The sequence below is a fragment of the Phragmites australis genome, chromosome 15 (genome assembly GCF_958298935.1).
Source record: "Phragmites australis chromosome 15, lpPhrAust1.1, whole genome shotgun sequence".
NCBI lineage: Eukaryota > Viridiplantae > Streptophyta > Magnoliopsida > Poales > Poaceae > Phragmites > Phragmites australis.
In genome coordinates, this window is record NC_084935.1 from 29314768 (window position 1) to 29330173 (window position 15406).

General features: G+C 56.6%; 1 protein-coding gene across 1 annotated transcript; it reads left to right on the top strand.

Moving 5' to 3' along the window:
* Positions 1-11195: 11195 nt before the first annotated feature.
* Positions 11196-11946, top strand: LOC133893170 (uncharacterized). The gene has a single exon (XM_062334142.1). It carries the CDS (start codon positions 11481-11483, stop codon positions 11859-11861), a length of 381 nt encoding a protein of 126 aa, XP_062190126.1. The 5' UTR covers positions 11196-11480; the 3' UTR covers positions 11862-11946.
* The last annotated feature ends 3460 nt before the right edge of the window (positions 11947-15406 follow it).

Genomic DNA, 15406 nt, shown 5'->3' on the forward strand with positions numbered 1-15406 from the left:
TCCTCCACCCCGACTGGCTGGCAAATCCAGTTATCGTCCCGAAGGCCAACGGTAAACTCCGCATGTGTGTGGATTACACCGACCTAAATAAGGCTTGCCCTAAGGATCCTTTTCCCTTGCCCCGCATAGATCAAATTGTAGATGCAACTGCGGGATGTGATCTTTTATGTTTTTTAGATGCAAACTCTGGGTATCACAAGATCCACATGGCCGTAGAAGACGAAGAAAAAACTGCTTTTACCACCCCGGTGGGGACTTACTGTTATATGTCTATGCCTTTTGGTTTGCGCAATGCTGGGTCTTCTTTCCAGCGCGCTATTCGCATTACCCTTGATTCGCAGGTTGGCCGCAACGTCGAGGCCTACATCGACGATCTCGTGGTTAAGTCCCGAGATCGCGCCACCCTGCTCGACGACCTTGCCGAGACTTTCAACAGTCTCCGCACTACCCGCCTAAAGCTCAACCCCGAGAAGTGTGTCTTCGGGGTCCCCGCGGGCAAGCTCCTCGGTTTCTTGGTCTCCAGCCGGGGAATCGAGGCTAATCCAGAGAAGATCCGGGCCATCGAGCAGATGCAACCCCCGACTCGACTCAAGGAGGTCCAGCGCCTCGCCGGCTGCATGGCGGCCCTCGGGCGCTTCATCTCCAAACTCGGAGAGCGGGGGCTCCCTATCTTCAAGCTCTTGAAGAAGACCGGTCGTTTCGACTGGACACCGGAGGCCGAGCAGGCCTTTCGCGATTTGAAGAAGTACCTCACCTCACCACCCGTGCTGGTGGCTCCCGCCGAAGGCGAGCCCCTACTACTCTATGTATCGGCCACTCCTCAGGTCGTAAGCATGGTGTTGGTGGTGGAGCGCGACGAGTGCGCGGGGCCAGGTGCTGGGTCCCAGCTCCCGGCCGCCCCCGGGAACTCCCCAGTCCTCGCGGCTCCCCCCGAGCACTTGGTTCCTCCCGACCACACCGCCGAGCCTGGGGGCTGCGACAGCCCCTCGGGTGAGGCTGCAGTCCGGGCCCGCCGGGTACAGCGACCGGTGTACTTCGTCAGTGAAGTCCTCCGGGAGGCCAAAACAAGGTACCCCCAGGCTTAGAAGCTGCTCTACGCCGTCCTCATCGCTTCCCGGAAGCTGCGCCACTACTTTCAAGCGCACAAGGTCTCGGTGGTTACCACGTATCCACTGAGGCCCATCCTCCGGAACCGAGAAGGCACCGGGCGTGTTGTCAAGTGGGCGGTGAAGCTGGCAGAATTCGACCTGCACTTTGTCAGTCGCCAGGCGCTCTCCGACTTCGTGGCAGAGTGGACACCCGTCCCCGAGGTCGTCCCGGAAGAGATTTCTGCGTATCCCGAGCACGACACGCCCGGGTACTGGGTCATGCACTTCGACGGTTCCCTCTCGCTGAAAGGCACAGGGGCCGGAGTGGTTCTCACCTCCCCAACGGGTGAAGAACTCCTGTATGTCGTGCAATTGCAGTTCCGCGCATCCAACTACATGGCGGAATATGAAGGTCTCATCGCCAGCCTCCAAGCCGCGGTGGGCCTCGGGATTCGTCGCCTACTGGTCAAAGGGGACTCCCAGCTGGTGATCAACCAGGTATCCAAAGAGTACCAGTGCACGGATCCTCAAATGGCAGCGTACGTGGCAGCAGTCAGGAAGCTGGAGAAGCGCTTCGATGGCCTGGAGTTGCGGTACATCCCTCGCCGCGACAACACTCTGGCCGACGAGCTCTCCCGCCTGGCCTTCTCCCGTGCGCGCGTCCCTGCCGGAGTCTTTGAAGAAAGACTCACACGGCCTTCCGTCCTACCTGCCGAATAGGACGAAGGGGAAACATCGAACTCAATTCAGGGGACCCCGGCGGTGCCCTCAGTGGGAAGCCCCGTCAGGGTGCCGCCGTCCGACGAGTGCGCTGCACTTGCTGAATGTTCTCAAGATGCCTCGTGGATGGACGACATCCGAGGGTACTTGAAGGAAAAGTTCCTTCCCGGGGATGAGGCGTCTGCTGAAAGAGTTGCTCGACAGTCCAAATGATATGCCATAGTAGATGGGGATCTCTACCGGCGCAGCGCAGGAGGCATCCTTCTGAAATGCATCTCCCGGGCAGAAGGCGGCGAACTCCTCTCTGAGATCCACGAGGGCGAGTGCGGTGGCCATTCATCGTTCTGCACGCTGGTCGGGAAGGCCTTCCGGCAAGGTTTCTACTGGCCTACAGCCCTCCAGGATGCTTCCGAGCTGGTTCGGCGCTGCAGGGCGTGCCAGTTCTACGCAAAGCAGATTCACCAACCAGCTCAGGCTCTCCACACCATCCCCCTGTCATGGCCTTTCGCGGTCTGGGGGTTGGACATTCTGGGTCCATTCCCCCGAGCAATCGGGGGCTATGAGTACCTCTACGTCGCCATCGATAAGTTCACCAAGTGGCCGGAGGCGGTCCCAGTCATCAAGGTGACCAAGAACAAAGCGCTCCAGTTTATTCGTGGCATCACCAGTCGCTTTGGTGTCCCGAACCGGATCATCACCGACAATGGCACCCAGTTCACGAGTGCCCTGTTCGGGGACTACTGCGAAGACCTCGGCATCAAGCTCTGCTTTGCCTCCGTCATTCATCCTCAGAGTAACGAGCAGGTTGAGCGCGCCAACGTGGAGATACTGAGGAGCCTCAAAACTCGAACCTATGACGTGCTCGCAAAGCACGGGAAGGGATGGGTGGACGAGCTGCCCGCCGTGATATGGGCTAATCGGACCACGCCAAGCCGCGCTACCGGGGAGACTCCATTCTTCCTCGTGTACGGCGCTGAGGCGGTCCTCCCCTCCGAGCTCACCCTAGGCTCTCCTCGGGTGCATGCCTATTCTGAAGGCAAACAGGAACAGCAGCGGTGCGACAATGTTGACTACTTGGAGGAGCGTCGGCGGCGCGCCGTCGTCCGAGCGACCCGCTACCAGCAAAGCCTGCGGCGCTATCACCAGCGCCACGTCCGGGCACGATCCTTTGAGGTGGGGGGATCTAGTTCTCCAACGTGTCCAGTCGCGCGAAGTAAAGAATAAGCTGTCCCCTATGTGGGAGGGTCCCTTCACCGTGATTGAGGTCCCGCGAGAAGGTTCTTTCAGGTTGGCGGCAGAAGACGGGCAACCGCTCCCCAACCCATGGAACATCGAGCACCTACGCAAGTTCTACCCGTAGATGGCCATGCTCGCGGCTCAGGTCAACCAGGCCGGGGGCTTCCCCCCCGCCCAAGTTGACCGGGTGCTACCACTAGCTGGGTAAGTCACCCAACCTTGTAAAAAATTGTCAATTCAGTATGAATATTAACGTGCAATCATGTGCAAAATTTCTTTTTTCTGGATTTCATATGTTTAATCTGTCTGGTGAGATGCTCGATTTTGCGGGAAAAGTTCACTCTCTCTTTTTCCCCGCTGATAAAAGAATCCCGATCGGTATGCGCGCGGGCAGCTGCCGCTGACTTACGTCCGATATGGTAGGCTGTGGCGTTCGGTGTCGTGGCGGATCTTCGGGTGTTACCGAGTCCCTGGGTGCCCTGGGTAATCCTATCGCTCGAGCCGCTCGAGTAGTCCGGAGCCCAGGCCCCAGGGGCGGGCTGTCGGTGCTCAGTCTGGTCTGTCATACCCGGGCACCACCGAACCGTAGGACCTCTGGGTTATGCCTCTGCCTGCTCTTGTCTGCCGATCCGGGTATTCGAGAGGTCTCGGGTCAAAAACGAGAGCAGTCTATAACAAGTACCGCACTAACATAGCGCACCAGACAAGGATTTTCTCCTCTCTCTCTTAAGTCACAGATCGACAATCGAAGCAAAGGCAGCTCGACCGCGAGGGCCTCGATGCCTAGGTCGCTGCTCGGCCTCAAGGGTACTCGGGTGGTCCTACCGCTTAAGCATGAGTGGTCGAGATCACCCGACCCCGGGCTCCTCGCGCGCCCCCTGACGCTCGGGGCGCCCCGACTGAGGGAACCAAGTCCCCTGGCACCCTGAGCTCGGAGCGCACGCCCCACCTGGATCGGTTGGCCGAAAGGCCGACAGCTGTCCGGTGAGTGGTTAAATTCTGGCAAATTTACATTCAATAATATTTTGTCCCCGAGTCTTCCTCGGGGGCCCTCACATTCTAATCTACCCGGTGAGATGGTCTCCTCACGCACAAAACCCTACCGTGCGTCCACTTTTTCCTAGAATGACAGAACGGTCTGTAGAAAGGTGCACCGTGCGTACGGTAATGTCCAATCGAAGTCTTTCACGGTGGTCGTGGTGTTCGGTCCGCTTTAAGGGCCCCGAGCACTACCGAGTCCCTGGGTGCCTTGGGTAATCCTATCGCTCGAGCCACTCGAGTAGTCCGGAGCCTAGGCCTCAGGGGCGGGCTGTCGGTGCTCGGTTCGGTCCGTCTTAAGCCCGGGCACCACCGAACCATGGGGACTCTTGGTCGCATTTCTGCCCGCGCGTGTCTCCGGTCTGCTGACTGAGTGGTCGCAAGGTGAAAAAGTATTCACCGGTCATGGCGTGCTCCGCGTTGGATCGACCTATCTCCTGAGCAAGGAAGTTCGTGTCTCTGTCTCTTGACTTAGCTGATGCGGACTCGCGAGGGCTCGGGGGCTGAACGCGCCGAGAAGGATGATCGGGACAACTTCGTTCTCGGGGACGGAAAGGTCGGGGTCGGACCGACTAAGTACTTCCCGGGATATCAAGGCAAAACATCAGAAAAAGCACTAAGTACTCAAGAATATCGGAGTTGCGAGCCCGAAGAAAAGCTTCTATTATATTTGCAAAGGGAATACAAGCGTTTCTGAGGGATCACTCCCGTATTTACATCAAGACAAAAATAAAAGAAGAGGAAACTACTACAAAAGCCTAATCGGAGGCAGAGTCGGGGTCGGAGTCCTCTTGGCCATCCCCGGGGGCTGGCGGCGGCGGCACTTCCCACTTGAAGCCAGCCGCCACCTCGGCAGCGGTGCTCCGAACCGCCTCTCGGGCGGCCTCTCCCTCGGCTTCGACTACTCCTTCCCGCGCTGGCTCCAGCGGGAAGTTCGAGTCTCTGCTCTGGTAGCAGGCCAGAACGTGCTCGGCCACCGCTTGGGCCAAGCCGCGTCCTTCCCGGGCGACAAGCTCCTGGACGGCCCAGGGCAGCGCCTCGAGGCGCTCGCAGACTTGCTGAAGTCCCAGGACGTGTCGTCCGGGGGCATCGCCCTTCTCATCCACGACGAGTCGCCCAAGGCTGGCCCTTGTCACGGATCGCCGCATCCACCGGAGTACGTCCTCCAACATCTGCTGCAGGTTGACCCGCGCGGCAAAGGCAGCCTCGAGCTTCTCCTTCGTGGCCCGCAGCTGCTCCTCGAGACCCTGGCCCCCGGCCGCGCCAGAAGAGCCGGCGTCGGGTGCAGGGCTGGCGGCTTGCTTCGCCTGCGCCACCAGTTCGGACAGAGCCCGCTCGCGGGCGATCAGCTCCGCCTCGTGCTTAGCGTTCTGCTCCTCCCTGGCAGCGATGGCTGCCGCCGCCTCGGTAGCCTCACCCTCCCGGCGGGACAGCAAGTCCTCCTGGGCGCCCAGGTCCATCGCTGTGATTTCGGCGTCGAACTCCCGGATGGCGACATCCTCCTCCCAGCGTCGGAGGTCTCCTTCGATGCTCTGAAGCTCCGCTGCCCAACGCTGGAAGTCGGCGTGAGCCCGGGTGGCCTCGCCCTCCCGGTAGGTCAGGTCAGCCTCGAGGGCCTCCGCTGCCATCTCGCAGCTCGCAACCGCCTCCTCCCACTCCTGCGCCCGCCTCTGCCTGGCAAGGGCCTCGGCAGCCTGCTGCCGCGATGCCTCAGCCAAGCGGGCGGCGTCTTCTCGCTCCCGCGCGATCTCCACGCGGGTATCCTCCAAAAGCTTCTGCTTCCGCGCGGCCGCCGTGCGGGCCTCTTCCACGGCGCTTTGTTCCTCCTCGTTGGCGGCACGCTACGCGGCGAGGCGGGATTCGAAAGCGCGCCAGGCGGCCGCAAGCTGCGCCCTCTCTGAGTCCAGCCTGGAGTGCTCCGCTTCAAGTTGCTCCTCCTTCACGTCCACCGCCGCGCCCAGCCGCTCGACCGCCACGTGGACGCACTCGATCGTGACCAGGAAGGGGTCGGCAGGCTGGCCGGGTGCTGGTCGGGAGTTGGGTTCCCCGCGAGCCTCCTCCGGGGGGGTTAGGGGACCCCGAAGGCTGCAACGCCATCATCCGCCCAGGGCTCGGCACGCCCGGGGTAGGTTCGACCGGCGCTGGGCGCTCGGGCGACGGCTGCGTCCCCGCCTCGGCCGCCGCGTCCGCTGGCCTTAGCGCGGCCGCTGCTTCCGCCGTGCCCGCCTCGGCCGCCGCGTCTACTGGCCTTGGCACGGCCGCCGCTTCTGCCGTGCCCGCCTCCATCGCCGCGTCTGCCTGCCTCGGCTCTGCCGACCGGCTTGGCTCGGGTGCTGGCGCCGGCACCGACGCTCCTTCAACCTCGGCGGCGCCCGTGGGCGGCCTGCAGAAGACAGACGAAGATCAAAACCGAAGCTTAGTTCGGGCGAAGCGCGCCCAAGAAAGAACGAAGAATGAGACTTATGTGGTCGTAGTCCCCCGGTACTGCCATTTGGCCACCGGAAGCCTGAACTCCGGGCCCGATAATGCCGGCCCGGAGTCCTCCCTTCGTCTCTTCCGTCGGGGGCTCGGCGGGGCCGCCGCGCGTTCTCCGGGCGCCGGATTGGGCCGCATCCGAACGAGGGGCGGCTCCAGCACCGGGAACGCCACCGCCGCCACGGGAATGTAGAGCCGGGGGCGCTTCCCCCGGTCCTCCGGCGCCGCCGCCGCTCCGTTGACGGCGGTGCCTCCTCCTTTGGCGCGACAACTGCCGCCCGCAGTGGCCCCACCGCTGGCCCGCGGCTCACCGCTCGCGGCGCCCGGGCCACCAGTCTGCACCGGGTTGCTCGCGGCCCCCTCGCTGGCCGCCTCATCCAGCCCAGGGAGCTCGGGGGCCTCGGGGCTCCGGCTCCTCAGCCGGTCGACGAGCCCCTGGGCGTCGAACTCCGGCAGCCCAGCCTGGATTGTTTTGCCCTCAGGATTGGCGCAGAGCGCCATTTCCGGCCACGGAAGCTCCGCCTGGCTCGCGTCCTCCACGCCGGTCACCACCCGGATCATGCCCCTCAGCTCCGCTGGGCCTAGGTCCCAGCTTGCGCCGATTTGGGTCCGGGTGATGTCTTCGGGCCCGGTGTAGAGCCAGCATGGCTGGGCCCGCTCCCGCAGGGGCGCCAGGCGGCGGCGCAGGAAGTCCGCCACCACCATCACCGAGGTCAGCCCGGCGTCGCGCAGGAATCTGATGCGCTCGAACACCGGCTCCAACCTCGCGTCCTCCGGCGGCGGCGCCTCCCACGTCGACTTCTGGGGCTCCGCCGCCACTTCCGGTAGGGCAAGACGGTCATGGGGGTCGACGTCGACGAAGAACCAGTCCCGCCGCCACTCCTCCCACTTGCTTCGCATCACCTGGGGGATGTACCGCTCCCCCCATGTCGTCTCGCAGCCGAAGATTGTAGCACCCTGCGACGTCCGCCGTGGAGTACCCCCTCTTCTTCCCGGCCGGTCGCAGGACGAAGAAATGTCGAAGAAGCGTCACCGAAGGCGCCACTCCCACGAACATCTCGCACAAATGCGCGAACACTGCCAGCACGACGACGGAGTTGGGGCTCAAATGCACCAACTGCACGCCGTAAGTGTCGAGGACTTGGAGGAGGAATGTCGAGAACTTCTGCCGCCACGAAGGACGTGAATAAGACGATGCGCCCGGGGATAGTCATCGCCGGCGGGAAGTTCGCCGGCGTCACCACCGAGGCCCCCTGCTGGCCCTCGGGGACCAGCAGCTTCCTGATTTTCTCCGCCGCCTCCTCATTCTTCAGGCGAGACTCCGGCAGCACACTGTCCGGAGTCCTGTCGCGGTGGCTTCCTCCGGCTCTCGGTATCTCGTCGGGAGGGGAGGTTGTCTGGTGGTGGAGAGGAAGAAGGAGAAGCGCTCTGATCGCCCAAGGGGTTCTAGGGGCTCAGGAGCGCGAAGGAAACGAAAGCAAGATCGCAAGATGGCATAAAGAGGGGGGCGGATCGATCCCCTCCCCCTCTTATATCTCAGGGAATTCAAACGTCCCCTGCCAACGGTGCACTCGGCGGGACGGTTTCCTCGGTCAACGCAGCTGTTAGGCGAATCTCCCGCTGGTCGTGCGGCGTCAGCGGCTGCCAGGCGTATTTTCCTCGATCTGCGTGGCAGCCGCGCGTGCCGCCCGTCCCGTTGTCATGCCCTTCGGGAGTCGTGTGGACGCGCGTCCACTCGTCTCCCCGTTGGGCCGTACCAGAGGCCCGGATCTAAAGGGCCACCTCTTGAAAGCTTGCCGTGTGGCGTCCGCGCCAGCCTCGGCCTCGTTCGCGACGAAGGGCCCATCCGCAGTCTCCGTGCCATCGCCTGCCAATGGACCCGGGGGCTACTGTCGGTGTATCAGGAACCGGGGGTCCCGAGGCCCGGCCGGCCATCCGCCACGTGTCGCCATCCCGCGAGGTCCCTCCTGCGGGGTGAGGAAAGTTCAAGTCCCGGGAGAAGGTGCTCGGGGCCACAGTCCCCGGTCCCCGAGCACCCCAGTTCCCCGATGGTCCGCAGAGTCTAAGTATCGGGAAGAAGGTGCTCGGGGAGGTGCCCGGTCACCCCCGAGCACCCTAGTCCCCCGACGATCAGAAGAGCTAAGTTCCGGGAGAGAGTGCTCGGGGGGTGCGTGCGGCAGCCCCCGAACTCTCGGTTTCCCGAGGGTCAGTGTGAAAGTGCTCGGGAGAGAGTGGTCGGGGTTGCACGTGGCAGCCCCCGAGCACTCGGTTCCCCGAAGGTTCGTGCAAAAGTGCTCGGGAGAGAGTGCTCGGGGTTGCACGTGGCAGCCCCCGAGCACTCGGTTCCCTGAAGGTTCGTGCAAGAGTGCTCGGGAGAGAGTGCTCGAGGAGGTAAACAGTGCCCCCGAGCACCCGGTACCCCGAGGGCAAGGATAGGCATTCTCGGGAGAGAGTGCTCGGGGAGGTGAACAGTACCCCCCCCGAGCACTCGGTGCCCTGACGACCCAGAAAGGCCCCCGAGGGGCCCGCCGATGAGGTGTCAATCAGTCAGAGGCCCGAGGTCGCATTTAATGAGCGTGCGTGGCCTGACATACCCAACTGCTCCTGCCGCAGTGTCAGTCCCTGCCATGCTTTGGCAGAGAGACGTGGGGCCATTAATTGCACGGGTCCCGTCCAGTATCATCCGGTGTGTTTCGGGATAACATCGCCAGGAACAAGGCGTTCCGTCCGCCACCCTGCTGTGGCAGAGGAACAAGACAGAGCGGGCACGCCGGGTTGCTCTGTGGCTGCCCGGTGGGCCCTCTCTACGGCGCCCGTTGCCAGGGCGTTTATGGTGACAGGTGACCAGGCGTGCGCCGCGTTTTCCACCCCCGGTCACTTCATCCAGAAGAAATGATGACGCCTTTCCCAGTCGTGGCGTCTTGGAACTTGTGCCCCCCTCCTTCCCGTTTGGGGCATGTCGCAGCCGGCGAGTGCATAAAAGAGTCGGCACACAGAAGAGAAGAGATAGGCCAAGAGAACCCAACCCAATCCGAGACCCAAGATACATCTGAGACGTCCAAGAGACCGCAAGCATCGAACACAGAAGCACCAAGAACCGAACCATAGTCCCTGCCTAAGAACAAGGAACCTCAAGCTCTTAGTTAGACACAATATTCCTGTAACCAGCAACATCCTTAAGGGATTTCCTCTGGACAGTTATTACAACCATACAGGAGTAGGGTATTACGCCCCCGTGCGGCCCGAACCTGTCTAAATTTCCGGTGCACTTACTCCTCTTTGCACTAGATCATCACCCCCATCCACCGGCCGTTGCATTTACTCTCATTCATTTCTCCGGTGAACTTATTCAGGATCATCCCCCTGGCCGAATCTCTAAAAAGGGGTCTCTCGGGATCCCTGCGATAGGAGTTAATCCTCCGACAGCGGCCTCCTGCAGAGATCTCATCCGCTGCATCCAGTGCCACCAATCTGAGCACCAGGAGTAGGAGTGTCGTAGGTCACTACTTTTGGCGACGAGCTCAAGGGCCCAAGGCGCTGCATCCTCACCCTCGCCCCTTCTCGACAATCCACACTAGTTTCGCCAAGCGTCGCCTCACCGCAAGCCTCCGTTATCTTCTGGAAGGCTTGGGCACCAACTACACTCTTATCTTCTAGAAGGACTAGGGTTCGACGGACACCAACTACACTATTATCTTATGGAAGGCTTGTACACCGTTAAAATATAAGTTTTTTGCTTGACTGGTTAACTAAAACATGTTATGGACTACATATCGACTTTTCTAAAAGGGGTTGGCCTTCAAACACTAACTACGCCCTCTACCAACAGACCCTGAAGATGTGCCTCCATATTCTGGTGGAATGCAGATACACTCGATGGGTATAGAGCCAAATCGCGGCATGGTTGGCTCAAGCTGTCATCGAACTAGAAGAATGACCACAATCAGAGTCTGTCCATGAACTGTGGATGGCCATAGCCAATGCCCCCCGGCTCTGCGAAAAAGAACCAGATTGCTCACCATGCTCATCTCGTGGGAGATCCAAGGAGAAAGCCACTCTTTAGGCTTCGATGCGCGCGCCACCTTGGGCGCATCATAGCGCGAGGATAGCCCTCCTTTTTGGGGATTGGAGAATTGTTAGCCGGATTTCCCGACCATATATTTTTATTGTTTTTTGGCTCTTGTAAAACTCTGTTCGCAGCTTGTCGAGCGGCAGAGGACTCGTCTGCTGACAGAATCGATCGTTGACTGTACCAAGTAGATGTACTATACTTATCTGCTTGTCGTAGTCAACGGCCGCTCCGTCGGCAAGAAGCCAGCTGAAGCGGCGGCCGGGACGGGCGCCGGGCGCGCGCACAGAGGCAGAGGCAGAGCAGCATGGCTGCACGGTGCAGGAGAGCTGCTTTGTTTTGGAGTTCCGAGCCGGCAGCCTACTGATGGTCGTCGGCAAGCCACAAGCCTCCACGACACACTCACCGATTACGTTTATACACACTTGACGTTTTCAAGACCATCCACACTCGGATTCAGAGGCAACAACCTCGAACTCGAAGACAGTTACGATTTTAGTAAGATGGCAGAGGCATCAGATTCAGATGGAGCGACGTCGCATCCAGCCCAAACTGACCATTTGCACAGTAAACAAGTGAAGGCAAGAATCAGCTAGTTGCTCACAAAAAGCTTAGCTTTCCCGTCCATGGTTACCGACTGATCTGATCCCTCTCCACTTTCCCCGAAGTCACACCGCTCCACCTGCAGACCTGCTCTCTCTCTCTCTCTCTCTCTCTCTCTCTCTCTCTCTCTCTCTCTCTCTCTCTCTCTCTCGTGTCTCGACGCCATAAGTAGTGGCCGCGCATCACTCGATTGATTCCTCCCAGACTCCAAAGCCCAACCAGCTAGCGCTCATCCCCAGCACGACACCGCCATGGCCAAGGCATGGACCGCCGTTCTAGTCCTCGTCGCCCTGTCGGTCCCCTTCGCCTCGGCCGCCGCCGCCGGCTACCACGGCCGGCCCAAAGCCGACGAGGGTGGTCCGGGCCGTGGCTTCTTCGGGATGCCGTGGTTCGGGCCGCAGCCGAGAGGCTTCTTCGGCGGGTGGGGCGCGGGCGTGCCCGGGTACCGGCGCGGCGCGGTGGTGCCTCCGTCCACGGTGTGCGCGGAGCAGGGGCCCTGCCACGGGAAGCGGCTCACCTGCCCGGCCAAATGCTTCAAGTCGTTCAGCTACGGGGGCAAGCACGGCGGCGGCGGCGGCGGGGGCGGCGGGTGCAGCTTCGACTGCAGCAGGCGATGCGTCGCCTCCTGCTGAGTGCACTGGATGGACCACATGATATGATTTAGCTGGCCGATGAGTGCCGTAGCTTAGCGAGCAGTAAGTGGTTGCTTCTGATGTGGGCATGTGGCCATGGCGTGCCTTCCTTCCTTGTCTCTAAGCAGTATTCGATCACTTGCATGCCGATGTTTGATGAATAAAACAGACGAGAATAAGACGGGGATTCATGAAATCTTGGGTCCGTTCGGTTCCAGACGAGCTTTGGCTAGCCTCGCCAGTATAGGCACGCCCCTACTGATGATTATCATATATTAAAGAGAGAGAAATAGAATTTGATGTACAGAGGAGAGAACCAAAGAAAAAGAAAAGCAAAATAGGAAAAAGAAAAGGAGCAGAGAGCCTAAATTAATCTAAATCTTGTAGGGAGCCCAAATTGTACATGCGTGTTTGGTCTCAGGAGTTCAGGCCGCGTGTTCTGATTACCTGCTTTCCAGTTTAGATTATTATGTAGGAAAACTAGTTTATAATTTTGGAAGTACATATTCCTAGCTCTATCCAGTATATATTATTTTTTAAGTGTATATACTACTCTATAAGATATATATATTTCTTTATAAGTAAAATATATACTATTTTCTGATACGTATATACTACTTTTTGAAATATATATATATATATATAATTTTTTAATATATATATACTTCTTTGTGAACACCTATTAGAAGGGAGTATGTATACTCGGAGTATAAAAAATACTTCCTCTTTATATATATATATATATATATATATATATATATATATATATAAAACCTCTTTTTAACTTCCAGCACGCTAAATAAATATTCAAGTGCCATCCTCTCCACAACTGGAAAAAATCGTAAATTTATTCCCGTAACCGAAAAATGATCGTGCCATCCACACCATAATCAGAAAAATCTAGAAATTTACTCACGCAACTAGAAAAATAGTAATGAGAATGGGTATACGAAGGAATATCGAATAACAATACAAAATACCTCATCACTATACCGAAATGACAGTTGATATGACTAACATCGCACAATTTCTCATAAACACATACCACATAGAAAAGACTCCGACTCCCTCTAAAAAGCAGAAAGTCCTCCTGTGTTCGGTAACCGAGTTTCCAACAGCAACTAAAAGGTCTTTTCTTAGCCAAACAACTCAGTGGGATTTTCACACTACGAGTTCGGTTGAAAACACCCAATGCCGGCAAGTATCTCGCATAAAGATTCATGGCATACTCAAATGGTAGCGAATGTGAATCCAGATTCATGGCATAACTGATAGGAGACAGCAAAGGTTTGCGTTCGAGCGGAGCCGCAGCCGATCATGATGAGACGCGACGCCAGCGGAGCGCGTCGTCGCACTGGTACCAGTCGACGCGAACGTCCACAGCATGAACGGCACGTCGGGACGTGCAGCGACTGCATCACGTCGACCACGTGCGCGAGGAACACGAACTCCGGCACCCCATCCACCCTTGCATCACATGCCCACACGAATGATCAGACAGGCAGGCGTCGGCGTCGGCGTCGGCGTCGGGCTCAGCGGCGCGGCACGATTCGCGGAGCTCCTCTCAGCGCGGATGGCTGGTGCGCGCGGGCGGGGTTTTAGTTGGCTGATAATGGAAAAAAGGATCCAACGGAAAAATCCGGAATAAAAACGAGATACCAACAATACATGGAAAAATAGTAAAATTATTTTCGACCCTATTTTTGAATTAGTTTGAATCTTGTTATCTGAATCAATACTATAGTTTGAAAAATATAGTTATTAGAACCTTGTTATCTCTAAATTCTCATACTTCGTGTAGCTAACAGGCTGCTGCCACCTCAGCTCTTTTCTGCTGCAGGCTCCGCGAAAACACGGACGTGAGATTTGCTCGCTCACGGTTCGTCCTCGCTTTCCTATTGACTATGGCTTGACGTTGCCAATATTTTGCAGGCGCATCAAACTTTGGAATCGAATCAAATACAGGTCAAAATATGTGGGCTCGCCAATGTTTGGTAAGTCGCGCGTGGGAACCGAACCAAACAACCCCGTAAATACCATGATGGACAGACTGTTCTTTTTTTCAAATTGTGGAGGGCTCATCCACCTATTTCTCTCTTTCTTCTTTATCTTTCTTTTTTTCCTCATCTTCTTTAAATTATTAGAACAACTCTAGTGGTTGTAGATAGTAGCTACTTCTTATTACTGTAGTATTCAGAGAGAACAGAAGTGAATGGGGTGAAATTGAAGCCGATGTGAAGGAAAATCTTACTCATGTGGAGAGGAATTTTAAAGAGCTAGTTTTTAAAGGAGAAAAAAATAAAAGATAACTCTAAGCATATGAGAAATTAGAAGTAAAATCTTTTAAAAAGTGTTATGAGAAAAATAAGAAATAGCAGTGGAAGAAAACCACGAGAGATGCCTTCAGTTAGAGGAAAGACTCAGACTGTGAAGCAGGAAGAGGGCTGGCGCCCTCCGAGTCCCCTTGATCCGCCCCTGTGGATAGATGATTTGTAGCTGGGTCATCACACTGGGAACCAGCTGCGGCTGAAAGTGTGGATCAACTACTAAAACCACTCGAACCCCGGCGTGCTAAACCTTAACTAGACGATCCATTTCAGACCAAGTCAGCTATGATAAAGGTTAAGCAGATAAGGCTAACACAGACAAGACAAATGATAATGGCCAAAAAGGGAGCACTTCTTATTTCTTTTCCCAAAAAAAGAGGGGCACTGAATGCTTCACAACTGAGAACCAATCATTGGTTTAGGCTAGTGGTTAGTAGACTTGATTGTACTTCTAAACTATAGATGATCAAATCTCATGTTTGTTTATTGTATGTGTCACTGATGCGGATTTTTTTAGTAACCTACCTATCGATAATAAGATTCCTTAGTCAACAAAATCCTGTCTTTAATAAACATTGTGTGAGTGCGTATGTCAATATATTGTGATGGGTTAAAAAAGAATTACACTTCACAACTCCTCTCCTGCCACTGCCTGTACCATATTGCTCATCAATTGGCAATTAGCAATTGGCATGCACCAAACAAGTTCCCCATCTTTAGATCATCTCCAATAGATTTCCGTCAGGGTCCAGAATCTCTTCACGAAGGAATTTTCGTTCTCTTTAGCGTTTCAACGATTTCACTTCACGATTTCCGTCACGAAGTGATTCTCAAGGTCATTCTTTTCAGGACGAGATTCTCTCTCCTTTCACTTCACGAATCTCTTCAAAGAGAAGCCATTGAAGATGAGAGAAAATAAAAGGAATAAAAAAGAGGAGTGAAGTCTGTAAGAAAACGAAATGAAAAGAATATAGTTAGAGATGATCTTATATCTACCATAGGCCCCAATTAAACTCACTAACAATTGTAGAATTACACCGAAGAAACGGTCAACAGTAATGTGCCGCAGTTTTCATTTCCTGTGAATATTTTGTTTCAGTGATTCTTTTTGGAGGGGAAGAGAGAGAGAATGAGAAAACAAAGACCATGTAATGATGCGAGCCTGTATATAAGCCTTCTTCCTCGCATCACCCGTCCATCTCTTGTTACTTTTTGCTA

What these genes read in the sequence shown, in the direction of transcription:
- LOC133893170 (XM_062334142.1), top strand. Translation starts at nt 11,481, where the DNA reads ATGGCCAAGGCATGGACCGCCGTTCTAGTCCTCGTCGCCCTGTCGGTC.